This window comes from Mustela nivalis (genome assembly GCF_964662115.1).
Source record: "Mustela nivalis genome assembly, chromosome: 19".
In the NCBI taxonomy this organism is placed as follows: Eukaryota; Metazoa; Chordata; class Mammalia; order Carnivora; family Mustelidae; genus Mustela; species Mustela nivalis.
The window spans coordinates 9,415,703-9,442,518 of NC_139038.1; the positions used below are offsets into that span (position 1 = coordinate 9,415,703).

General features: G+C 59.6%; 1 protein-coding gene across 3 annotated transcripts in view; it reads right to left on the reverse strand.

Annotated features, from left to right (window-relative positions):
- Positions 1-26,816, reverse strand: part of POR (cytochrome p450 oxidoreductase) — a 69,053-nt gene that overhangs the window by 1,938 nt on the left and 40,299 nt on the right. For all 3 annotated transcript variants that reach the window (XM_082712585.1, XM_082712583.1, XM_082712584.1), the window contains 9 exons: positions 24,250-24,440; positions 7,773-7,821; positions 4,417-4,545; positions 2,695-2,844; positions 2,059-2,183; positions 1,687-1,776; positions 1,251-1,349; positions 228-344; positions 5-123 (listed from right to left, as the gene is read on the reverse strand). In XM_082712585.1, the coding sequence (XP_082568711.1) occupies positions 5-123; positions 228-344; positions 1,251-1,349; positions 1,687-1,776; positions 2,059-2,183; positions 2,695-2,844; positions 4,417-4,545; positions 7,773-7,821; positions 24,250-24,428 (1,057 nt within the window). In that variant the 5' untranslated portion in view covers positions 24,429-24,440. The remainder of the gene's footprint in view (positions 1-4; positions 124-227; positions 345-1,250; positions 1,350-1,686; positions 1,777-2,058; positions 2,184-2,694; positions 2,845-4,416; positions 4,546-7,772; positions 7,822-24,249; positions 24,441-26,816) is intronic.

Below are 26,816 nucleotides of genomic sequence, written 5' to 3' on the forward strand. Positions count from 1 at the left end.
TCACCGTCGAGATTGTTCAGGGACATCACGACGTCCAGGTCGGCGCCCAGGATCTCGCCGAGCTGGCTGACCAGGGCGGAGTCATTGGCTGGGTAAACGGCCACGTGGTCCCCGGACTCATACCTGGGGGCCGAGGGGAACATGGGGCTCAGGAGGCGTCTGGGCTGGCGGCGAAGGCAGCCCGGAGGCCCTGGGTGCGGGAGGAGGCAGGGGGCAGCCGCCGGCACCTGAGTTTGGAGTCGGAGATGTCTAATTCCAGGTGCATGAGGTGACGCTCGGTTCCCTGGTTCAGCTTCCGGTTGGTGGTGACCGCAGCCAAGAACGGGTTCTTGGCATCGAAGGGGCTGGGCGGGGAATAGAGCGGTTCTGTGATTGGCCGGGGCTCGCCTGCGCCTCCCCGCCCCCACGGAGCCTTCGGGTTTCACAGGACACAGGGAACCTCAGAGCTGACCTCCAGGGCCCCAGCAAGGCTCTCCCAGTTATGTAAAAGGTTCTCCCAGCCCGATCCAAAGCAGTGCCCCCCAACAACTCCCCAGAGCGGGCAGAGCTAGGTTATCGGTTCCCTGTTTGCAGATCAGGAAACAGGCTGGCCCCTAAAACCCAGGAGACCCTGCACACGCTACCTGTGGGCTGTGTGCACAGGAGAACCAGACCCCCTTGACAATGGCTCCCCCAGACCGAGGGGCCCGGGGCCCCCCGGCAACCACGGAGCAGAACTCCATCACCCCGCGCGCCCTGCACCGGGCACCAACAGAGCTGAACCCTGCACAGTCACTGAAACGTGCATTTCCCTCTTAAAGCAGGGCCGCTGGTCTAAAATCCTGGGAATACTGGGGGGACTTGCCCTGGGTGGCAGTCGGGGGCCCAAGAGAGGAACGCTGTGTTTGGACAAAGTCCAGATACCAAGGGGGGTATTAAGGCAGGTGAGCCCTTCTGCCAAAGTTCGGCCAGACTTAGGCTGTCGTGGTCTGGGCAGATCTGGGCCTCCCCGCCCCAGGGGTCTTTCCGGAGCTGTGTCTCCGGAAGTGCTGATGGCCCAGGGCCCATCTCCCAGCTGCTGTGGCCTGGCCTGGGGGACCACTGGGAGAGGCCGGGGCAGCCTCCACCTCTCTGCTCTAGGCCTTATGCCCTCCTGGGTGGTGGGGATGAAATCGCGGGTGCCCCCACCCCTGCCCGCTCTGGGGGAGGGTGGAGGTGAAGGGGCTGCCAGGTCCTCCGGGTGCCCGGAGCCCCGAGCGTGCTCAACTCACGGTTTCTGGTTCTCGTAGCTCTTCAGACGGCCCATCTCCCCCACGTACACCTTGGCCGGGTCTATGTCCGGGTGGACCACAAGCTCATACTGGCGGATGCTGGGGAGGGGAGACGGGGTGAGATGGGGAGGGGGGAGGCTGCCTCAGGGCCAGGGCCAGAGACCGCACCTTCCAGGGGGAGGGCCCAGCGGTGGCGGGAAGGAGAGCGAGCAGATGAGGAGCTGGGGAGGGCTGGGGCAGCCCAGCTTCCGCGGGCTTCGAGGCCGTTTCATAAGAACATAAGGAAGCCCCCTGCCACCCAGCACTTGCAGGCAGAGCCCAAGTGCTGGGACCTGGGGCCCTTGTGCTGTGCCCAAGCTGCTCCTGGCTTCTGGTGTCCTCGCTGGGACCCCACCGGGCGGGCTCTCCCCCCCGCAGCCCACGGGCCCCGTCTCACCTGGACTCCTCTCCGGTGGCCTCCACCCCGAAGTGCTCGCACACGGCCGGCCAGAACTGTTCTCGCCACGTGATGAAGTCCTCCTCCAGGCTGGAGACCAGAGGGAATGCATGAGCCCAGCCCTCGGGAGCCCCCGGCCCCGCGCAGCCCGAGGGCCGCTCCGGGATGTAACCCAAGGCGCCGGGCCGGTGGAGAGGAGGGGGCGAGGCAAAAGGGGACCGGGTGGGGACAGGGGCGGGGGCCGCCTTCCTTTGCCCTGGGTGATGCCCCGCAGGAGGCTTGCTGAGGTGTGGCTTTGCGCTCTGCTCCCCTCGTGTGCGCGGTGGGCCCCGACCCCTGACCCCGCGGGCTCCGGGCGGGACGGGCACTCACTTCCCATCGTCATCGCCCATGCCCAGCTCGAAGATGCGCTGGGCGCCGAGCTGCTCCAGCCGCTTGTCCACGTACTTGCCCATGGCATTGAAGTGCTCGTAGGTCTTGTTGCCAAGACCAAACACCTGTGTGGACAGAGAGGCGGGTCTGAGGCCAGCTCCGGGGTCGGGGTGAGTACCCCCACCCCCTAGCCGGCCATGCCACAGGCTCAGGCCTCCACGGCTGCCAGACACCTGGCACTGTGAGGTGGGCCACTGTGACCCCTGGAAGTGGTGGGCTTCCAGGTGACCCGCAGCCTCTAAGCCTCAACCCTGGGAGGGGCAGCAGGCAATTCAGCCCCCGCCCCGGGGCTCCGAATCTGGGCCAGCCTGGTCTACCTTTCTCGCCTGTATTCTGTACCCAGTGTCCCTGGGAGCAAAGTGGCGGGGGGCAGACGAGAGGGCTGTCCCAGGAGCAGCCTTCCCCGGGTCTTCCCTGCAGGCACCCCCAGCCTGAAGCCCCCTGTTCTCAATCCTGGCTGATGAGCAGGAGATGGGAACGGGAAGCTTTCTGCTGGGACACAGCGGGGGGCCAGATGCCCAGGGGAGGTGCCACAGGCTGGGGAGAGGCTGCTGCAGGGAAGCTGGGGTGACTCACCGCATACTTGACTCCGGAGAGGTCCACGTCAGTCTCCTGGAGCCAGTCATAGAAGTCCTGGGCATTGTCCGTGGGGTCCCCCTCACCATAGGTGGCCATGCAGAACACGGCCAGGGAGTTCTCTATCTCCGGCAAGCTGCCCAGGTCGGCCTGGGGAGACAAGAGCAGGGCCCGGGCCCAGCGACCACAACTGAGCCATGTCAGGTCTTTGCCTGATGGATGCGGACGGGTGAGCCCAGGCCTTGCCTGGGGCAGCTGCCACGTCCCACAGGCTCTGGGAGGGCAAGGGAGTCCTTCAGGAAGGGGCACCAAGCAGTCATGGAGGGCTGCACGGAGGAGGGTGGCGTGTGAACCCGTGAGTGGGACAGTTGGTTCTAAGTATTGGGAGGAAGCATTTCCAGAGGAGAGGAACAGCAGACACAGATGAAAACCTGCGAGGGCCTGGGTACGGGGCCAGCAGCTGTTCCCAACCTGCTTCCCTGGGCCTTGGGCCTCGGCCCCTGGGCCTCGGCCCCTGGGGGAGAACCTCCTTGTCCCGCAAAGTCCCAGGAGCACAGTGGGGCCCTAACCAACTGTTGGCCAAATTAACAGAGGGCTGTGGGCAGAGTTGAGGGGCGGTGCGGGCCACCGAGACTGAAGGTTGGGGGTGGGGCAGTCGGGGGACAGGAGCGCGGTCTGAGAGAGGGCCCTGGGCAGTGTGGTGCGGGAGCTGCAGGAAGGCAACTCCGGATTCGCCCAGGACCCCCTGGCTCCCTGGCCGCTGCCTCTACTTGGGGCCGGGGGCCGGGCTGGTCTCGGCTCTCCTACCCCCATCAGGAGGCAAACAGCTGGAAGTTTCCATCGCCACGCTCGGGGAAGGATGAAGAGCCGAGGCCAGGAGGCGCCCGAGCAAGGCGAGCCGCGCGGCTCCCCTCTCGGAGAGAGGCTGCAGGCGGGGAGAAGGACCCGAGCGCCAAGTCCCGCAGACAGGCCTGGGTGGCCTGACGGAGCACCGTGTTGAGGACAGCTGATCGGGGACAGGGGCATACTGTGGCTCCCAACGGGCGGCCTTAACCCCCAATTATCAGGCTCCCCTGGCCCCTTCCCTCTGGCCCTGTTCTGGTTACGGTTAATACACAAGTTACTATGACCTCATGTTGTGGCCCAGCTGCAGGGCTCCGGGAGGTGCCCCCCACCACCGGGGTTGCAGGGACCACCTCCCCTGCCGCCGCAGTTTGGGGGCACAAAGGAGGGGTGGAAAACACTTCCTCCCCGGACTGCTAAGACCCATTCACTTTTCTTCTTTTTAAAGATTTTATTTATGTATTTGGCAGGCAGAGATCACAAATAGGCAGAGAGAGATGGGGGGGGGCAGGCTCCCTGCTGAGCAGAGAGCCCGATGCGGGGCTTGATCCCAGGACCCTGGGATCATGACCTGAGCTGAAGGCAGAGGCTTTAACCCACTGAGCCACCCAGGCGTCCCACCCAATCCACTAGGGGCTTGAATCCCACCTCCCTGCACCGGCCAGCCCCAGAGAGCCGTGGTGTGAGCAGCAGGGAAGGCCGGGTGTGCACGGCCCCGGGAGCTCACACCTGCAGACTCGGGGCCACCAGGCCGGGACCAATGCCAGGGGATGCCCATGCCTGTCCGTCCCTTGGGCTGGCTCAGTCCCTTACACGCCTCTATGCTCCAGACGCCTTGACCAACACTACTGGAAAGGCCGGGGGGCAGGGAGTGCTCACCAAGTCGTACTCCTCGGGGTCCGCGGCCATGCCCCGCAGCCCGTAGCGGTGCGCGTCCTTGGACAAGCGGTTGGCAAATTCCTCCGCCGTCCCCGTCTGGGAGCCGTAGAACACGATAATGTTCCTGCCCTGGAGAAGGCCGGACACGGCGTGTCAGTGAGGGTCCCCGAGCCACAGGCTTCACCAGAGCCTCCAGGTGACCGCGGGGCAGGCTGGGCAGGTGGGGTCCCTCCAGGAGACCCCCTTCCTTCCTGCATCAAGTCCTCCTAAGTCACTCTGGGGCGGTCCTCTCGCTGCCGTCGCTGTGGCTGTCAGCAACGAAGGCCCCCCAGACAAGCAGCTGCTCGAGATCAGTGTGGACAGATTATTAGATGACACAGGAGAACACATGATGTGATGTTCAGTTAAAAAAAAAAGACCAAACAAAACGTACCCTATACTCCTACTTTGTTCTCGACCCACAGCGTGTGTACGTCTGTGTGTGTTTATATCACGCACACACGAGGGGAAAAGACCAGCCAGAAGTAGAGCAAAAGTCAGTCTCCACGTGGAGAACCGTGCGTGATTACAAAATACTCTTCACAAAAGTCTCGGTGACAGGAAAGGTACCCAGCGGGTGGGCTCCCGCGCTCTCCCCTCCACCTGCCTCCTGCGGCCTTCACAGCGGGAGAGAAGCCGGACCTGTCTTCCCCAGACTCCCTTGCGGCACGGGGTGCAGCGAGTTAGGCCCCGCCGACCGGACAGGCCCTGCAGGGTCCGGAAGACAGAAACGAGGCACAGGCCCCCTTCCGGTCCCTTTACGCAACGTGAGGTTCGCTCTGCGGTAGGATTCCAGTGCCCTCAACCCCTACAGCACTGTCTGGTTTTTGCCTGGAGCCCAAATGTGTGGCTACAAAGGACAAAAGAAAATGTATGGATTATAACTGCTTTAAAGTGTTCTCTTACCTTTTCTATTTCCCCAATGTCCTATAGATGATCCCAAAACGTTCTTTTAAATAACTGTTAGAAAAACTGTTTAGTAAAACAGGACAGTCTTAGGATTTCAGGTTAATGGAATAAAACAGGATATAAAATAGTAGCTAATTGTTTACAGCAGCGTCGAAACGTGGGAAGCCCTCAGGGAGAAGCGTCCGAGGAACTTGCAAGAAGCTCCCGATGAAGGATTCAGCCACAGCGAGAGGCAGAGTTTGCGCAGAAAGACGCGACTGAATTCAAGAGGTCTGTTCTGCCGGCACCAATCCAGAAAGCACCGCCAGCCAGAGCAACATCCCAACAGCTCTACCTCCACAGCTTCCTCCTCGAGGTCAAGTGGAGAGAGAAAGCCTTCGGCTGAAGCGTGATTTGGCGATGAGAAGGAAAGCAGCGCCGGCCCGCGCCAGGAGACGGAGCCCGGAGCCATGAGGCTCGGAGAAAGGAGCCGGTCACGGAAGGATTCTGTTTCTAGGAAAGGCCCCCAATGGGCAACCCTCTAAGGGGCCCAGCAAGTAGCTGAATGGTTGCTTCAGGCTGAGGGGGATGCGGGTTAGGGAGTGGGGAGTGGTTGCTAATGGGTACAGGGTGGCTTTTTGGGGTACAGAATGTTCTAGAACAGACTGTGGTGGTTGGCGCAAATCTGGGAATACACTGAAAGTTCTTAAGTGTATACTTTAAAAGGTGACCTGTGTGGAACATGAGCTGTTTCTCACTGAAGCGGTTACATATAAAATAAGAGCCAGGAAAACAAGAGCCAGGGTGGGGCTGGGGGCAGGGCCCAGCAGTACGGAAATGAAAGCGAGCTTTGTGAAACCTCCGAAACGCAAACAGTACGACACGGTCCACAGATAGCCTGACCATGTACTGCGACAGGAAAAATCTAGAAAAAGGCCCCAATACATCTGGGAATCATAAGAGGGGCCGCGGCACGGAGCTCAGTGCTGAATCGACGGCTCCCATCGGACTCCGGGACAGATTCCCGACAGACCGGATTTTAGCTACGAACAGTGAGAAAGTACTAGAGGGCACTGAAAAGAAAATATGCAAGAGTTCTCTTCTGTTTACAGTTCATGACTCAAACTGCAAAGAACTGAAGTCCAGAAGTCACGGGAAGAATCAAGCACACGAATAACGACACGGTGACCCGCTCGTGCGCACGAACCGGGGCACGACACGAACGTGTAACCAGGAAAAATATCTGTAACTCATGTCACGAACAGGGTTCATCTCCCTCCTCACTTCCAGGAATTCCTCGAGAAGGACCGATCCCGACAGAAGAGCAGGCGGGAGATTTGCAGAGAGAATCTATAAAACGGGAAATGCTGTCCCAACACGCGGAAACCTGTCGAAACTCATTCATAAGAAAAATGCAAATTGGAAGGACACAGGGAGAGCTTTGTCTAACCTAGAAAACTGGCAAACGCCACACTGGGATGATGAACTCTCCTGGCAAAGCTCAGGGGCACCAGGTCTGCCCACAGCCTGCTAATGCGAGTGCACCGGGGTGACCCCGGGGGCGGTGGCGGGGGGCACCTGGCAGCTTCTACAGCTCAAGTTCAAAAGTGCACGCCTTGGGATCCCACGGTTCCAGTTCTGGGATTTTACTGTGTTTGCTCCTGTGGGCATGGGTCGGCAGAGTGCGGGCAGCGCCGTTCCGAAGAGCTAAGGGTTAGAAGGAGTCCAAGGGCCCACTGACGGGGCGGAAAGACAAATGTCACGTTCACGGTCACAGAATGAAATCACTATGGAGCTCGGTAGAGGAGGCAGCGTCTCTGAACTCTGCGAGGCGCTCTAACACAGACCAGTCACTTAAAGAACAGCAGCTACAGAAGAGCCTGGTTTATGACCACGTGTAATACGCCACCCTTTGTGTTTTAAAGAGACGTGAGAATCTGGGGGCTGGTGGTATTCGCATGCGGGAGCTCTAGAAGGATCCACAAAAGGCTAAGAACCCTGGTGCTGAGTGGCAGGGACAGGAGGAGAGAGGCTTCCTCCTGAAGAGTTTGGGATTTTAAGCGTGTGGATGTAGTACTTTCCCGGAGCATGAAATACTTCATCAAAACCAGAGAAAACCATGGCTGGGCACTGGCCACAGCTGTGCGAGGTTTCTACCCGCCAGGGCCCGGGCCTGGACTGGGCAGGAGGACAGGGGAGAGCCCCGGAGTCGGAGGGAGAAGCTGGTCTCGGTGTGGTTGGTTCAAGAGGTAAACATCCAAAAGACAGCGGAAGCCTTCCGGGCCACGCAGGACAGCTTCCGGGCTTTGGAGAGATGAGAACGTCCGTGCCTGTCCTCCTGTCCCTCCCCGGGCTGGAGCCGGCCTCCCGCCCCCATCCACCAGGGCCTCGACCCCTCGGCGACGGGCACAGACACAGAGAAAACTCACCGTCTTCTTCATCTTTTCCACAAAGCTGCTGTCCTTGACGGAGGACGTCCTGAAAAACAAAAGTACCTGGTGGGCAAGGGGTGCGCGTGGCCTCGGGGCAGGACTCTGAGTCGAAAGCCTCTCGAGACCCCCTCTGCCAGAGCGGGGATGGGGGGCCATTTCCCCGGATCAGAGAGAACAAAGAAGGTCAAGGCCGTGACTCCCATCCCTCACCGTCCAGCCAGGGGTCCGGATGGCCCTGTCCCACCTCCAGTCCCCGCAGGCCCCCACGGCCACAGACCGGGGCACGCAAGCCCCTTCAGAAGCTTCTCCCGCCGCGCCCGCCCCTCCGCTCCACACCTCCTCTGGGAAGGCTCTCCGCACAGGCGCCCCGGGGGCGTCCCGCCCCTCCCTCCACAGACCCCTGCTTCGCCCCCAAGCCCCCCTTCCCGTCCGAGCACTGGGGCCACAGGGACCTGCTCCCTTCTCCATGGCACCTTCTGGGGACCTGCGCCTCGTCCCCTCCAGACAGCAGCACCACTGCGGCCCACCCTGGCCCTCCCGGCCACTGGCCTCCTGTCCTCTTCTCTTCCTCTGGCCCGGGCCTGCGGAGTCATCTGAAGACGCGCAGTGAGGGGCATCTGGGGGGGCACAGTCAGCTGAGCCTCTGACTCTTGGTTTGGACTCAGGTGGTGATCTCAGGGTCGTGGGATCGAGCCCCGTGTCGGGCTCCACACGCCATGTGGCGTCTGCTCCAGATTCTCTCTCCCCTATGCCTCTGACCCTCCCGCCTGCTCTCTCACTCTCTAAAATAAATAAATCTTTAAAAAATAATCAAAAATCAGGACGTCTGGGTGGCTCAGTGGGTTAAGCCACTGCCTTCGGCTCAGGTCATGATCCCAGGGTCCCGGGATCGAGCCCCACATCGGGGTCTTTGCTCAGCGGGGAGCCTGCTTCCCCCTCTCTCTCTGCCTACTTGTGACCTCTCTCTCTGTGTGTGTCAAATAAATAAAAAATATCTTAAAAATTAAAAAAAAAAAAGCTATCGAAAGACCTGAACAAGCACTTTCTTAAAGAGAGCATCTAAGGCTACTATCGGGAGAAGCGGCCTCATTAGTTACCAGGGAAACAGAAGAGAAGACCGGGGCGCAGCAGACGGTGGCTTGGCGGCTCCCCGGTGCTGCTCGGCGGTCTCTCCTGTCTGCCCACACCCCAGCACCTTGCTCCCCGGTGCAGAGCGGATAGAGCGCAGCAGTGCCCGTGCACCAAGATCCGTGTGTAGAATGTTCCAGCAGCGTTAGACGTGTGGGTGCCAAACAGGAAACACCCTAATTAACGTCCACCCGCAGAACAAACAGAGAACGACATTCTCCATCGTGGCAAGAACGATCACTGTGCACACACGTGTGAATGAGTCCCGGGGCGGGAGGCCAAGTGCAAGAAGCCAGACGGGGGAGAGAGTGGGAGCACGACTTCGTTGTACAAAGTCCCCAAACAGGCGAACCCATGCACCGGGACCGGAGTCAGGCCACGGTGAGGGGCAGCCGGGGCTCCCAGGGCGCCGAGGACAATCTGTGCTTCGATCTGGGAGGTAGTTAGCCCTTGCTCACGTGCTGAGGTCCTCTCTCTGTGTGTCCCTTTCTGTAGAGACGCTATTTTCATAAAGGTTATGCTTCCACAATTTGCTTCCCAAATCTACTTTTTCCCCACAGACAACACACTTGGGCCGGCAGGGGTGCAGCGAGGTGGGGGGTCACGCAGAGGCTCGGCAGCCCGGGCTGTCACGGCCAGCCTGCCAATCCGCAGCCGAGTGAACTTGAACCTGGGCTTTGTTGTTGCTCATCTAGAACACGGGCCTGACAGATACCACTGTGCAGGCTCTGGCAAATGTCACCGAAGAAAAGGACAAAAAGGTGCGGCGCTGTGTCCAGGGGGACCGGTGTCTGTCTTCCAGGGAGGCTGCTGGTGGCCCGGCGGCAGTATTTGTGCCCAGTAAGGGTCCGGCAAGGGCCCGGCCCCAGTCTGACTCCAAGGTCTTTGCCTCTCCCACGACATCCTGTGGCTGCCTGTGCACACGCAAGTGCAATAAAGTCCCAGGGAACACAGACGCAGGCACGTGCGCGTGCAGACACGCACCCCCACCGCGGCACGACAGTGCGTCTGTGCGGGCCTGGGGACTGGAGACCACGGGGAGACCTACCAGGAAGCTTCCTTTGGAGGAGGGCTCTGCCAAGCTGTGTAGACATGTGATTTTGCGAACATAAAGGTAACAGAGCTCCCACCTATGCTCCCTGGGTTTTTCACTACATTAGGTCCAGGACCAGAGCCATTTTCAGGGCCTCGGAGTTCAAGGGCATTACCTGTGGGGACCCACGGGCCCTGCCCACCACCCGCTGCCCAGACCTTCCCACCCAGACACAGCCCCGCAGCCCAGGAGCCCGGAACAGGCCCTCCCCTCAAGGCGGCAGGGCAAGAGCAGGACCACAGGTCCTCGGGCCTACACCCCTGCCCTCCCCACTCCAAAGGGGCCCGGTGTCTGGACATCTCGAACTGCACGTCTGGCATCTGTCCCTGCCCGGCCTCGAACAACCACGCGTTCCCTGCCTTTCCCGTTCATGCTCCGCCCAGACCACGGCGCTCGCAACCCCGCACGCTCTCCCAGGTTCGGTGCCGGACCCCCACCGCTGCACGCCTGGTGAATTCTGAGCCATGAGAGCAGATGACCTACACTGAACCCGAAACTCGAGCGTGAACGGACGCTTCGGCGAGGGCCACACTGTGATGAGCCGGGGAGAGCAGCGCAGGGACGGAACCACACGTGGCTTCCCTCTGCGCGTGGCTTCCCTCTGCGCGTGGCCACGGCCGCCCGAGAGCCACTGATCTGTACTTCTTAACAAATGGTCAGAACGGCGAAGTTCACAAGGTGTGAACCGACCAACGAAAACAAATGAAATGTACTTAGCTGACACCTAAAAAGCAGCCCCTCAACGGTGCCCCCCACTGCCCCACCTCCCCCCAGCCGCAGACCACCACACGGTCTGGGGTAGGAGGCGCGACCCATAGGATCAAAACAAGAGTCTGTGTCCTTGAAAAACGGAAAGCACACTGCTAATTCCTCCCAGAAACGGCCTCCAGAGAACAACCCCAGCACCCTGAGAGGGGAAATTGCGGGATTCGAACACGAGGCAGGTGGTGCCTATGCTGTTTCCAATTTTGGTTTTTTGTATTATAATTTCGTATTGTAATAATAATAACATAATAATAAAGTGTATCACGAATATACTTTACAGTTATAAAAGTGGGGGGACACAACTCCAACGTCTACGAATTAGGGAGAGGCAGGACAGGGGAGCACAGTCCCCACCCACCAGTGGGGAAGGAGACTCGTGACCCGCCGCTAAGCGGACAACGCGGGTTACAGAGTAAGGCAGGGGGCGCGATCCCATTTTGACTAGAAGAAGGGAAGGTCCGGAAAGCACAGGAGAACGCGAGCGCGGAGACCGGTTCTGTCCCAGGGCGGAGAGACTGTCTGTGTTTCCTTCCTTGGCTGACTTCTAAGCCCAAGCCCCCACCCCTCTTCCCTACAGCGAGCACGAAATGTTTCTGCACCGAGAAAATGAACACCGCAGCGTAGGTTTAGAAACATGCGTGGAGACAGATCGACCACGATGACCAGAACAGCGAGGCCCCAAGCAGAGACCGAAGCAGAGAAGCTATAGAGCCCTCGGGGGCGGGGCGTGCCTCGCACCTTCCAGATGCCCTGGGCCACGCTGACCTCCGGCTCATAGCTGCCTGGTGCCTCCGCCCACAACGCTCTCCGTCCCATGTCCCATGAACTCCTGCGGATCCCTTCCGACACAGCACACATCTCCTCCTCAGGGCACCCCTCCCGGCTCCTCACGTGGGAAGGTTGTCTGTCACCACCTTCAGCGTGGCACAGGCTTCCATCCGGGCCCGGGACTCCGTGTCCCCGACCCATCGCTCCATCTGCGGCTCGGGGGGCAGCTGCTTGGGCCTCTGCGCTCAGCCCCAAGCCTGGCACCGAGCACGGCCTCTGGGGCCGTCGGGCCTGAGAAGGTGGCTGGAGGGACACCCTCTAGGCTTCGACATCGGCAGAAAAGCCAACTCCTGTCGCTTCTCAAGGACCGTGGTTCCGTCTGAGGAAGGGGGACGTGAGACTTGCCCGCGGGAGGCATGAGGGGTACCCCCTGCCATGCCAGGAGTGCCAGCGCCGGCCTCCACGGGCAATCTTGGAGGATGGGAGGGCGCAGCCCCCATGAATTCCGGACCTGCCACCAAGTGGGCCTGCGACGGACAAGCGGTGGCCTCGCAAGCCTCAGACTCCTCTTACTGAAAACACCGTGCCGTGCCTTGGTTTCTGCGGCCTCCCCTCCCTGGCCGTGTACGCCATCTGGAGTCTGGTTAACCCTCAGGGACAAAGAGGGTACTGCCCAGGAGAGAGCCATCTGGGTCACCCTGGGACTTCAAAGACGCCCAGCAGCCCGGGTAGACCAGACCGTCCACCCAGAGGGCATCCCAAGACACCCGCAAAGGCCTCCCAGAAGAACTGGGTTCTATTCTCAGAGACAGAAAACGGCTCCCAAGGGAAAGCCACAGAAACTGGCTGCTGACAGACTCTTGGATGAGGCCCACGCAGCGGGGGGGTGGGGAGGGGGTGGGCGGAGCTGAGCTCTGGACGCCCTGGGGTGCTTGGCCTCTGCCCCAGGGTGTGTGGCCTCCGACACAGGCGTGGGGCGGGAATTCCAGGCCGGCTGCTCGGAAAGTGCGGGCCGGGAAGGGGGCCGGAGCAGGTCCTGCTGGGAACATTCAAGGACGTGCAAGACGGGCCTGCCTTCCGGGGAGAAAGGGACGTTCTCTCTAGAAGCGCGAGCACCTCTGGAGGCCAGCTGGGGCTCCTTCAGTAGCTTCAGCCCGGACCCTGTCCCCTGGGCTCCGGGGGTGGCTTCCAGAGATGTGGGGAGGACCGTGCTGCATGGGGAGAAGGAAAAGCCGAGGAGACTCAGGACGACCCCGCGCCTCCAGGCACCGCCCCGACACGACTTGATGCCGTTTGCTGATGCTCCCACAGGCTACATGTGGCCTCGTGGAGCAGCAGAACCTGCCCCCATCCCTGCCCCGCCAAGCCTGGCTGCTAGGCTCAGGGTGGCAGAGCTCACCAGCTGTCCACGTGGGGCCACACCTGAGGGCCCTCGACTGGCCCGACCCTGCCGGACGGCTCCACACCGGCCGGTGCACCTGGATCCTGCTCTTTCCCAGGCCGGGGAGCCCGCGACCGGGGCCTTCCTGGTTTCCAGCCCAAATCTCTTCCTTTGGAAGCAGAGAATGCAGCTTGCAAACCAGAACCCAAGAGACTGGAGGTCCCACGAACCGGATGAGCCCCCCAGGGACCACCCGACTCTGCTGGTCAGCTCCACAGGGCGCCCCCTCATGCCTCCACGGCGAGCCTGCCCAGGCAGGGGCCCCTCCCGAGGGGCATCGGTGTGGGCTGCTGCGGGGACACGTCCGAAACTAACCTTCTCAGGGTGGGCTCGTCCCGCGGAGAGGAGTACGTGCACCCCATGGCTTCTCTTCCGACCCCAGGACTTAAGGGAGAAGGCAGGTTCCGGCCGGCTCCCGGAAACGGGCAGGGCGCCAGCGGCCAGGAACGCGGGCTCTGTCCATCCCTCCGCAGTGCTGGCGGGGCCGGCAGACGGGCCGTGACCTCGGGGAGTGCCCCGGGCACCCCAGCCCCGCCGGAGCCTCTGCCGAGCCCCTGCCTGCACCCGTCCCCCCGGGGCGGACTCGCCACTCCAGCCCAGGACCTCCCGTGATCCCCTGCGTTGGGGCAACCCCCCCCTTCTGTATGGACCGAGGGAAGGAGAAAACCTCTCCAACCCCGACTCGGGTCTCCTTGGTAACTGTTTATATCGGAGCCCTACTTCCTCCCCCTTTTCCAAATAAAAAAAAAGCAAGTCCTGAGGCTGAACACAGCCCTCTGGATCCTAGAAGGCGGCTGTGCACGTTGCTACGGCGAGGCCGACTGCACAAAGGAAGCCGCATCCATCCCGCTGCCGGGGCGCGTCAGGCTCGGATTAGATTAGCTCTGGTTCCCGTCTTCCTCGCCACAAAAGAACTGTGGCCCACAGAGCCCCCAGCGCCGGGCCCATATCACCCGGGGCAGGCACCCCGCACGGCGGGCCCCCATCCACTGCCGAGACGGCTCCCCTCAAGGGGCGGCCCTGCAGAGGCCCCCGGAGTACAGAGAGTCAGCGGACCGGCCCAGGCTCGGAGCCCAGAGACCACACGGGTCCAATTAGGGCTTTCCACTCCTAAATTGGGAGCAGGAGTCTCTCTGGTTTGGGCCCCAGAAGTCAGCTGCAGGGCGCCGTTGGGGGAGGACAAAGGGCGGGGGGCGAAGGCACTGAGTCACTGGGAAGGAGATGAAGCCCGCCGTCCCTGTGAGTCGTGAGTCACTTCGTCTCCAGTCCCGGCAGCACGCGGAGGAGGTCGCCACACTCCCAGCTCAAATGTGATTCTCTCGGGGCGCGGATTCCTGCTGAGACCTTCCCTGCCCTTGGCGACACGGGGTGGGGGGGCAGCTGCTGGGGACCGGCTGCCCTCCAGAGCCGGCGTGGGGGCAGGTTCTCCACTCCCCGGGGCCGAGGCGCCCGCGACCAGAGACGGGTGAGCACGGAGCCGCGCCGTGGCGGGCAGAGCCGGGGGCAGGCTGGCTGGCACGGGCTCCACGACGCGGGCCCAGCGTCTCAGCCGTGGGCAGAGCAGTGCCCGGGCCCCGGGGCTGAAAGCGAGAGCTACCCTGGGTGGAAAGAGAGTGACTTGCTGGGGCTTCCACGCGACCCATCAGCTCCCTCATCTAAGGAAACAAGAACAGACCCGCAGGGGTGCACCCAGTGCGGATGGTGCTCCCTGCCGCGGCCGCCGGCCAGAGGCCCGTGGGGGGGCACGGGTCAAAGCCAAAACAGAGAATGGGCACTCGGACGTACTGAGTGCCTACCGTATGCCAGCTAGTACTCAAGGGGCTCTACATCCTATTTCTTTGAACTCCCCCACCCTGCCAAGTGGGCAAGGACTTCTATGCCCATTTCACAGGCAAGGATGGGGGCGGAGGGGAGCAGGAAGCCAGCTCCAGGCCATGAGAGCCCAGAGCCGTGGCAGGCCACGACCGCCCACCAGCAGGGCAGGCTGTGCCTCCCCGACCCCAGCCTGCGGCGCCGAGCACCGCTCACAGGAATCCCCAGACAGGCTCCGCAAGCCCTTCCCAGCCCTTCCCAGGGGTCTTCAGGGATCCTCAGGCCTCATCACATGGGGCGCTCTGAGGCTCTAAGGGGCTGCTGTCTCCCTCAGGGACAGCCTCCCATTCAGCCTTCGGCGGGAGTCACCATCACGCGGATCGGGACTCCCCACTGGCCACGCGTGGCCCCGCTGGCCTGCTCTCCCCACAGCATGGGGCAGCGTGCCGGCTTCACCCCTCCAGCCCTGCAGACCCCCGGGCCAGGGCCCCCATTTCCCTCAGTGACCCTCAACTCCCTTCCTGACAACCAACTCCCTTGGTGACCTCGCCTGGGGACGCCCCTCCCAGAGCCGTCCCGCCCGTGCTCGCCCCGAGCTCCTGCTCACGCTTCTGCTCGACGCGCCCTGCTGCGTTCAGAGGCCGCCCCCCTGCACCTGCCGCCTCGTCCCGCTCGTGTGTGCTCCTGTTTTCCCGTCCGCCAGAGCCCAGCATGTCTCTCTAGAGAGAGTGACCCCGAGTTGGGCGTGGAAAACTACTTTACACGGACGGACACGACGCTGTCAGCCTCGACTCCCAGCCTTCCCGGCCCTTCCGTCGAGAGCAAGCCCCGAGGCGAAGGTCACGCTGGAAAATGAGCTCCTTTGTGGCTTTTCAGAAGCAAGCCCCAGTGGGATGCCATGAGCAAAACCCAGACTGTGGGAAACCGAAACAAACGGTCTGGGCTCTGGAACAAAACCGCTGCGGGGAGACACGAGGGATGGAGGGTAGCCCGTCCGAGACGGGACTTCCTGCCACGTTGAGGAGGAGGAGGCAGGCGTGAAAGGCCGTAGCTACGTCATTCCATTCGCAGGACATCCGGGAAAAGGCAAAAACTACAGGGACAGAAATAAGATTGCGGTCACTCGTGGGGGTGGGTGGGTGTTCACTGCACAGGGTCACAGGGAATTTGAGGAACGGAGGAATGTTTTCTGTCTTGACTGTGACACTGGTTCTACAGCCATACCTCTGACAGAACTCATCAAACCGGACTGTTTTTTGTTTTTTTTTTTAAAGTAGGCTCCGTGGCCCCCCATGGAGCCCAGCACAGGGTTTGAACTCACAGCCCTGAGATCAAGCCAGAAGCCGAGATCAAGAGTCGAACGTGTCACCGGCTGAGCCACCCTGGCGTCCTGAACCGTAAACTTTAAAATGGCGTGTTTTGCTGCAGGCAGATGATAGCCCAACGTACCTGAACCCCCAGGAGAGGGACTTATAAGATCTAATTACCAACTGCCGTTTTGCTTAGATCCTGAATTTTTTTAAAAAAAAGTGTTAAAAAAAAAATCCATCTGTTAATCAGGAACTATAAACACGTGCTCCTGAGGGTCTGGGGATCCGGGAGCTTGGGGCTGGCTTTCCTGGCTGTGAGGACAGCCCCGAGCTGCGTGCAGACAGGAGGGCCCTCGGATTTTATTTATTTTTTTTTAAAGATTTTTTTTTTTTTAATTTATTTATCAGAGGGAGAGAGAGCGAGCACAGGCAGACAGAGTGGCAGGCAGAGGCAGAGGGAGAAGCAGGCTCCCTGCTGAGCAAGGAGCCCGATGCGGGACTCCATCCCAGGACGCTGGGACCATGACCTGAGCCGAAGGCAGCGGCCCAACCAACTGAGCCACCCAGGCGTCCCAGGGCCCTCGGATTTTAGAAGGAAGGACTATTTTCACATTTCACATCATCTCATGGGGAAGATCTCTGTGATCTGCTACGAAATCATTCCTTTTTTCAGATTTCACCCGGATGGCAGGGCTGCTCCTGAAATACGATGGCTCTCAGACAAGCCAGGAGCCACAGGGAGGGGGACACGGCTCCGGCTGGCCGGAGAGCTGCTTCCGCCCGCCACCGGCGCTGGCGCTCGCTCTCTGTGCATCGGGCTTTGTTTGAAAGGCTCCACAATAAAAAGCTTTGTTTTTCTTTAAAGCTCTCTGGGGCGCCAGGCATGAAGCCGAGGTACGTGTGGGGGCTCCGCAGTGCCCATCACCTCCAACAGAGCGGAAGAAGAGCCCAGCGGCCTGGGCGGGGCACAGACCCCCTACAAGGGTGACCCCGTTCAGCTCCACCGCTCCTCTGACGGTTTTCTTTTTCTAAGAGAAGCTGTAAGTCTGGGTTTTATGTGCCAGCCTTTTCAATGTTCTAATTTATTTTTTATTTATTTTTGGGGGGGGGGGAGGGGTAGAGAGACAGGGAGAGAGAGACTCTTAAGCAGGCTCCACACCCCGCATGGAGTCGGATGTAGGGCTTGATCTCATGATCCCAAGATCTTGACCTGAGCCGAAATCAAGAGTCAGACACTTAACTGACTGAGCCAGCCAGATGCCCCAAATGTTCTAATTTAAAACAATGTTCTAATTCCAAGATCTAAAACCCCCAGGCAAGCCAAGGCCAGCCTCTGGGCCAGTCCGCACCAGGAACAGACTTAGCGCTAGTAACCGCTGTTCTCTGAATGTCCCACACGAGGGTCCCACGCGGGTGAGAGGCTCTCACTGCCCCAGGGCAGGCAGAAACACAAATGGCCAACCGACAAGACAGGTGCCCCACGCAGAGTGCTGTGTTCCATGGGTAGGCAAAGTGGGGTCGGTGGGGAACCCTGGGGCTTCAGACTCCTGCGGGAACCATCATACCCAGCGGTCTCTGACCAGAAGCCACCCTTGAACGTTCTGCACCGGGGCACGAGCCGGGTGGAGGCTGAGGACAAAGTGGGAGCGGGTCGGAGTTACCACCAGCATCATTAGAAGGATGCGCCGCTCTCCTTAACAAGCCTTTAATTGCTACTACAAACGGTTCGAAAGGCCTCCCCAGGGCATACAACCATGTTTGTGGACCAGGAGACTCCATAGTATAAGGCGCCAGTTAATTTATACACGCGAGCCGATCCCGACTAAAACCCCAGCAGGGCTGGTTTTAGTCCCTCTTCAGTTTTGGTGGACACTGACATGCTGGTTTCTACACGGAAATGTCAGGGGCCCAAAGAAGCCAAGAGATTCCTTAAAGAACAAAGCTGGATGTGACTTGCCAGATACAAAGTCAAGAGTGACTTCAAAATCACAGAAAACAGAACAGTGCGGTATTGCCGAAGGGACAAAAAAGCGCATCAAAGGGACAGAACAGTCCAGAAACTGACTGGCATTTCACAGGTCAGTCATGGGTATCTGACTGATGTCAACACTGATGTTGAAGGACGACGGGAAGACAAGGGCCTTTTTCAGTAGCTGGTGCTGGGTGCCGTGGATGGACGCCCACGAGGGACAGAAAGAACCTCAAGTGGCACACACACCCAGCCGATACCAAGTCACCGTCAGCTGGATGCAGGTCGAAGTTCAAAAGCTATACCAGAGGGGCACGTGGGTGGCTCAGTCGGTTCAGCACCAGCCTTTGGTTCAGGTCATGATCTCGGGGTCCTGGGACCGAGCCTCGAACTTCCCACGGGGCTCCCTGCTCGGCGGGGAGTCTGCTTCTCTCCCTGCTTGTGGTTTCTCTCCCTCCCTTCCTCTCTCTTCCTCTCAAATAAATGGACAAAATCTTTAAAATAAATAAATAAAAGCTACACTGAAGGAAGCTTTTTTATTTTTTTAAAAAAAAATTATTTATTTATTTTAGAGCGAGAAAGAGAGTGCACAAGCAGGGGGAGGGGCAGAGGGAGAAGCTGGGTGTGGAGCTTGATCTCAGGACCCACAGATCATGGCCTGAGTCGAAACCAACAGTCAGATGCTTAAACGACTGAGCCATCCTAAGAATCCTAAAAGGTGCCCCTCAAGGAAGTTTTTTTTTTTTTTAGAGATGACCAAGCTTTTATTTTTTTAAATAATAGGCTAAAACCAGTGATCCAACTGTATGCAGTACATACAATTTTTTTTTTACTAACACAGAATGTATTATTTGCCCCGGGGGTACAGGTGTGTGAATCATCAGGCTCACACACCGCACAGCGCTCACCATGGCACACACCCTCCCAGGGTCCATCACCCGGCCACCCCATCCCTCCCACCTGCCTCCACCCCATCACGGAAGCTTTTAGGAAAAAAAAAAAACGTAAAAAGAACATCTTTATGACCGTGGGATAAGTTAACTTGGGCAGAAAAACATCAGCCGTGAAGGTTTAAGGTCAACCAAAAGGTTGAGGAATGGGACTAAGCGTAAGTCAAGCACTTCTGACCGTCCGAAGACATGCGTAAGAGGGTAAGGAGGCAGCGTTTACCATCTGTCCCGCTAACGAAGGCCCCGTATCTAGAACATAAAGAACCCCGACAAACCGGCTGGGCCAACAACCCACTGGGAGATGATGGGCAAAGTCTGGAAAGGCCCTTCACCTCAGGTTTCTAAATGACCCGTAAAACATACGACAAGGTCATGGGTCTTCAGAGAAATGCCGTCGAGACAGGGTGCCTCCACATGCCTGTTGGAATGGCCACAAGAAGAAAGGTGACAAAAGCACGTGTGAGGACGGGACGTGCCGGCGGCGGGCCGGACACCGGGACAAACACGCTGGCACACCGCTTAGCAGGACCCACTAGAGCTGGATTAAACCTTCCCCACGACTCGCCAGCTCCACGTCACGGCACACACGGAACAGAGCAATGTCCGTTCGGCAACCAAACGCGCCTACGAGAATGTTCACGGCAGTGCTGTTTGTAACTGTCCTCCCCACCGGAAAGACCAGAAAGCGTGGGAAAGTCCGTCATTATCAGAATGAAGAGATTATGGTAATTCACAGGACGGAAAACCAAATGGAGACCGAAGAACACCACTCCCGCCGCAGAGTGGGTGCTCTGACACAGACGACGCGGGGGCCATTCTGGTGACTCGTCCGTCAAAGCACGCGTGAGTTAAATACACTCCGGCAGCAAGGTGACCCGCAGAAACAAGGCAGTCCTTCCAGAACTGACCTTCCCTCTGACCTCCCTGGTCTCCTGCTCCTCATTGCCCGCCCCCCCATGGCCAAGGGCACTAGACAAAGGGGCGGTTAGAGAGTGTGGTTAGAGACCTAACCGCAGCTCTCTCCCGGCTTTAACACAAAAAACAAAAGACCAGAAAAAAAAAAAAAAGGTCTTCCTTGTAGCAGCCTGGCCTCCCTCTTGTCTGGTCGTGCCATCCCCCACTGCTTGCAAAGGATTCAAATCTCATAACTTTGGGTTTTGCTCGGCTCCCTTGCCCCGCCTCGTTCCTCCCAGAGGCTTCCTCAGTTTCCCCAATCCCCAGGCCTGCCCTGAGCGGCTGCCTTGCGCCGACTCCCCCCACACCCAGGCCCCCATGTCCCATCGACTGTGCCTTCGCTGTGTGAGCCCCAGGACTCCCTTCCCTGGCCGCCCATCTCTCTCAGGCCCGCTTCCCGGAGCGCCCCCTCCACCCGCCTCCCGACAGCCCCTCATCCACCCTCGTCCACCCCCCACGCAGCCCATGGGTAGCCCTGCCGGTCAGCTCTGCCTGCCTCGTCCACGCCCCGGCCCCACCCCATGCTAGTCACGCAGCCCAGGGCCACGCACGGTCCCCATACTAAGCCCTGAGACTCCCCACTGAGCCGATGGCACCTGAGGCTCTGTGCTGCAGCGGAGACCGCGTGTGCTAGCTGGGGACCGAAGTGGTCAGGGACAGAGGTGCAGGCTTTACAGCAGGAGGGCCAGGCTTGTGTCCCTGGGGGCCAGCCGAGTGACCTCTCGGAGTGTGTTTTCTCAGGTGTGAAACAGGGCACTGGTGCCACCTTAAGAGGCCGAGGGCATTGTGGCAAACAGCGTGGCCTTTGGAGTCTGCAGGTCTGGCCTGACGGCCGGGTCTGCTCCCTGTAGGTCAGGTGACCTGGGTCCTTGGTCCCAAGGACCTGAGTCTCGGTATGCTCATCTGCAAAGTGGGGTGAGCCCTTAAAGGGCTCTGGTGAGACTCGACAGGGTACTAACAGGACGGATAAAGATAATGACACACACCATCTGGGGATGGGGTCACGGCCATCTGCACCTCGCCGAAGCACTAACCCGTGACCGAGAGTCGCGTGATTAGAGTGGTTCAGTCTGCCGTCCAGGAGATAAGGAAGGAAGGGCAAGGACTCGGAAAGGTTAAATCACGGGAAGCATCGCACGACTACTAGGAGGTAGAGGCAGAACTCGAACCTTCGTCGCCCAGACCCCTGCACTGGGAAGGGGTCCCCCGCAGAGGGCCTGCGCGAGCCAGCCCCAGCCGGCTTCCTCACAGTACAGTTAGCGACAAGAGGTGCTGTGCAGCGGCAGACACGCCGCAGAGAAGCCAGAACCTCACCGTCATAAGGAGGGACGCCCGGTTTCCCATCCCGGCAAAGAGACAGACTCGACAAGCCACCAGCGCCCCTGGCCTAGCAGTTTTATGTCAGGCTCGTTTTGCAAGGCCAGAGCGGTGCCGGGAGGACGGTGGCCTCAAGTGCTCCCGTGGCACATGCACGTCCTCCCGTGGCACATGCACGTCCTCCCGTGGCACATGCACGTCCTCCCGTGGCACATGCACGTCCTCCCGTGGCACATGCACGTCCTCCCGTGGCACATGCACGTCCTCCCGTGGCACATGCACGTCCTCCCGTGGCACATGCACGTCCTCCCGTGGCACATGCACGTCCTCTCCTGGGGCCCAACTGTGCAGGGGACATCTCCACTTTACAGACCAACAAACTCAGGGCCACTGGAAACGGGGACCTGGTCACTGGTCCCTTACCACGCATTTTCTCCCCAAAATACCTTCCACGTCAGGAAGGCACGTGGGCCAGTCACCATGCAAGAGGCTGGAGTCCTACTCGCTGGCTGGTCTGTCCACCCTGCCTCTGGCCCTCTGCAGGCAAAGCCCTCCAAGCCTCGAACCTAGAACTGCTCAACCCCACCTCCCTAAGCATACCTTGCAGGTCCCTCTTAGAGTTCCTGGAGCCTGCCTGGCTCGTGGGGCCGTGGCAGATACCCTGATTGGACAATGCACACGGGGGCATTTCCTAAAGCGTTTCTACAAAGCACCCCCTGAGCTCCTGACACACATTTTCTTCCATGCCAATGCCACCTTCTTGTGTCCTTGCAGTGCCCCACGCAGGGCTCGACACAAAATACACTCTGACACGCTGCAGCCACCAGCACCAGGAACACACCAGGTGATATCACCTAACGCCCACATAAGCCCCGGCGGATGGGGTCATTGCCTCCATTTAGCAGATGGGGAAACTGAGGCAGGGCAAAGGAAGGGTCTCGCCCAGGCCCCGCCCAGCGACAGACTGGGAGCCTGATAAACGCAGGGACTTCCCCTATTTTGTTCGCGGCTTTTGTGGCTACCAGGGGCAGAGTGGGGCCTCGGGAGATCTTCGCTTAGAGTCTAAAAATGGAAAACTATTGTCCTGTCCGTAGTACGAGGACTGTGTTCTCTAAGCACCGGCTCTGATGTCTGAAGACCGTAACTTTTCCAGGAGAGGCAACAGTCAGGACTGGAACAGGGAATGAGGAGCCTGTGGGACCCGGAGCGCCCAGCCTGGGTATTCTGGCTGGAGTGCGGCCCCACGGCCTAAACCCGAGACTGGCTCTGGGCAGGACTCAGGGCCCCCCGAGGGCAGGCCTGGGTCTGGTCTCAGCTCAGCAACCATCCGCCTTGGGCCCCCAAAGCTGCCCGCAGGCCCCTTGGGTTGGAGTCTGGGTAAAACACAGGCAACAGCCGGCGTGACAAAGCGACCTGGTTACAGGAATGATTTGGAATTCAGCCTTGGGGGGACAGTGGTTTCATCTTTGTCACACTGTCATTTTTCTAAATCCAAAAACCAGCTGCACTCTTCCTTAATACTTGCTTTCAACGAATCTGCCTTTTTACTTAAACCTTTTTCCAAGGCAGCTTTATGGAAGGTTGAAAAAGGAAATCAGTAAAGCAAAAAGAAAACACTGTTACGAATAAAATCGAGCGGGACACTGTCTGTGACATCACGACTTATAATAACTACGCGTTTGGTCTTTGGACCCTCTCTGGCACAGGACTCCTAAAACCCTCGCCTTCCCTAAGTGACAAGAGCGACAAAGGAGTCTCCGTCCCTCAGAACCGGCCCCTTCAGCCACACCAGAGTTTATGGTAAGAAAGCCATTTCTGGAAAGCCCCTAAGGATGGGCCGGTTGGCAGGCGACCCGAGCACGTGATCAGAGGGCTTGAACTTTCAGGCCTGCTGCTGACCTCCAGGGAGGGGAGAGAAGCAGAAGGTCAGCGAGTCCCCAGGGCAAAGGATTTCATCAGTCACACCTGCACCGAGGCAAGGACGCCTCCATTCAAACCCAAGGGCATGGAGTTTGGAGAGCTCTGGTTTCAGGGTGCTGAGCACTTCCTTGGGGGTGCTGGGAGGGTGGCACCCCTGGCAAGGGCAGGAAGCATCACAGCCCCCCACCAACGCACCTCTTCGCTCTGGCTGTTCTGACTTACATCCTTAATGATAAATCTGTAACCTAGTAAGGAAACTGCTCTCCTGAACTCTAGGAGCCACGTAAGCCAATGACTCAAACCTGGGGCGGGGCGGGGGTGGGGTGGGGAGTTCTGGAAACTTCTGCTTCATAGCTGGTGACGCTGGGACGTGAGACTGGTGTCTGGGATGGGGTGCTTGGGGGAACCCATGGTAACTCCAGGCAAGCACACCCGGCGGTGTCCCGGATAGGAGACAACTCCCGACACATCCGGGCACAGAAATGGTCAGTGTGGGTCTCAAGAAGAGGCAAAAAACAGTTCTCCTCTGCTGCTGTCCCCGCCCCCACACCGAGCGCTAAGCTTGAGGGCTGAAGCGCGATCCTGCCCACGTCAGCGAGGCCGTGGGACCGAAAGGCAACTGTCTGCATCTCCGTGTGTGACCCCGTGCAAACGGCCCCTCCCCGTCCCATCGCTTCCCGCGACAAGACCACGGGCCTTGGAGGGAAATATTAATTGGGTGCCGGCTGTAGCTCTGACGACCTTTCATGCCGCCGAGCCTCCGATGAGCTACCTGTGGAATGGGGCCTTCTACTCTGGTCCCTGGGAGGTTCCATCGAGAAAGGAGAACAAGAAACAGACCGCTGTGGACACACAAGGGGTTAAGGGAGAGCCCAAGCCCAGGCCACCAGTAAGGCACCACCCGCGCAACTCGACCCAAAATGCTGCAAGGAAGCTCGCACCTCTCGCCTGGCTCCCTCCTGCCCCGGGCCCACAGACAGGGCCCTGCCGGGACCCACGGACGGGCTCTGGAGGGCTGAGAGAAGGATCCTGAGTAGGGTCACTTACATTGGTTGAATTTTGGTGAACTCTGGGATTTCATCTTTTTTCTTTCTGAAGAGGAACCAGTAGGTCATGAGGCCCACAATGAGGGAAAACAGAATCATGTCTGTCGTGCTGAGAAAAGACACTTCTTCGGCCACGGTCTCCGACACGGTGGCGCTGGCGTCCATGCTGGAGTCCCCCATGTTGACAGGAAACTGCAGCAAGAAAGGACAGGGGTCAGTGGGGAGAAGCAAGGTCTGCCTGAGGCCTGTTGGGGAGCATCCCGAGCCCCAGAAGCCTCATTTTGGGTCTGTAGGTCCCAAGACGGGGGCAGCACCAGGGGCAGGAGCTGCTGGCCCCACACATGGCCTCTGGCCCCTCCGAGACACAGCTACAGGCTCGGACTGAAACTCAAGTAGCAAACAGCCCTGTGGTGTCCACGGGGGTCCTACCGCTGGAGCAGGGACTGGGCCCCTGCAAACACAGAGAACGGAAGCCACAGATTTCCAGTACCACCGAGCACCCTCCAGCCCAATAAGGGCTTGGAAGGGTTGGTTCCACATGAGAGCGGGGGCCACTCAGAGGCAATCTTTCCTCCGGCTATGCGACAGGCCTGGGCTGCCCCAAACCCTGTCCCTTTCCAAGGCCTTCAGGGCTGGCCCTTGGATGGCTCCTGGGAAATCCCTTCTGAGCTGGAAATATGCTGCCTGCGGAGTGTCCCTGTACACCTGAGACCGTAGGCCACGTGGCTGATTTACTCCAACCATGTCATTCGGGATGAACCCCAAGGGCTCTGAATCCCATCACATGGGTGTGACATCTGGGGTGCTGGAGCCTGAGCAGATAAGGTTAGAGACACGAAGCTCCATGCCTCCAAGGCTGACTCCCAGCACAAGACCTGCACACCAAGGCACCCGTGAACTCCCATGGTGAGTAACCCTTTATACGTGTGGCCAGGCACGGTTGCTGGGAGCGCTGAGCCCCCGTGACTCCAGTGGCCAGGGACAGCGGGAAGCTCGTGCCTGGTTTCTCCTGGACTCAGTCCTGAGGAGCCTCTCCCTTTGCTGGGTTCGGTCTGTATCCTGCCATAATACACCGTAACGGGCGTAAAAGAGCTTTTCTGAGTTCAGGGAGTCCTGGGGAACCACTGAGGGCCCCCTGCACCCTAACCTTGTCCGTTCCCTTGAAAGATGCCTAGCCAAGGCGTCCACCACTAACACCTGGCCAGGAAGCAGATCTGAGTCCGCGCAGGTCGGCGGGGAGTACCCCGAGCCCAGCAGTGCACTTCTGCACTGGGCACGGCTGGCCTCAGCCCCGGGGCGCACATCACTCCATTTTCCAATCCCCACGGTTACCAAACTGGCTGTCTCCCCCACAGACACGGCTCCCAGGCTCAGTGGGGAAAGCCTCAGTCCTGCCTCAGCAGCTCAGGCCTGGGAGACAGCCTCACGTCTCACTTCTGCTCACTGTCCCTGCCTCTGGGAGACACCAGGGCCGGCTCCCCACAGCTGCCCTCGCATCCGCGGGCCCCAGGCACCAGCTCTGCCCTCCTAGGGCCCGTGGGGCATCGGCCCGCTTGGAGCAGACCCCCAAGCTTGGCTCTCTGCTTTCTCATTTGCCCAAGGTGCTTTTCGAACAGCTGGGTCCCCGTGATCATCTCAATACACCCTCCTTGCTCCCTGATGCTACAGGACAAATCTACCTCTAGAGCCCGCTGTCGACAATTAAGGATGAGCGCACTTAGGTCGCATTATCTAGCCCATGTTCGTTTGGCATGTCTTCCTGTCCAGCCCTGCTGGACACCACACCTCCTGCTGGCCAGGGTCGTCTGGCACACCCACAAGCCTCTGTGTGTCAAGCTCTCACAGAGCCATGGGGGGAGAGGACCCGGCCCACAGAGTCATGCCACGCAGACCCTCGGGGCCTGGCCGACACAGGAGAGCGCCCGCTGCCATCCGTCACATAGCAGCAGTCGGCCACTGTCTGCTCCCTGTCCCATTACCAGCCCCGGTCACCTAGCCCCCTTACTTTACTGAGGGGAGACTTGTGGCCACGAAGCAAAATGACCAATGATCATTTCCTGATACATACGCGAGCTGCCCACACCTCCCAGAAAAGCTGGTCCTTGGGGGTCCCTGCAGGGATGGTGTATTGGAAGGCTGGGGACCCACACAGTCCCACACGTCCCATATTTGGTTCCAGGCCACTTGCACAGACTCCTAAGGGGCCAGCTCCGAAGAGGAGCTGGAGAGAGCTTTTTAAAAAGTAAGCCAGATCATGTCCCTAAGCAGACCCTCAGATGGCTTCGTGTCCTACTTAGCACCAAATCTAAAGGCCTTAGCTGGCCTCTAGGCTCCATAGGGTCCAGTCCCTCACCTTCCCTCACTCCTCACCAGTCACACTGGCATCCCTGCTACCCCTCCAGCCTCTGCTCCTGCCCCAGGGCCTGCTCCTGCCCCAGGGCCTTTGCACATGTTAATGCCGTGGCCCAGACTCTGTTCCTTCAGTTATCTGCAGGGTTCTCTCCCCTTCATTCAGGTCTCGGCTCGTGTGTCACCACCTCAGAGGGACTCTTCCTCAGTATAGTGTCT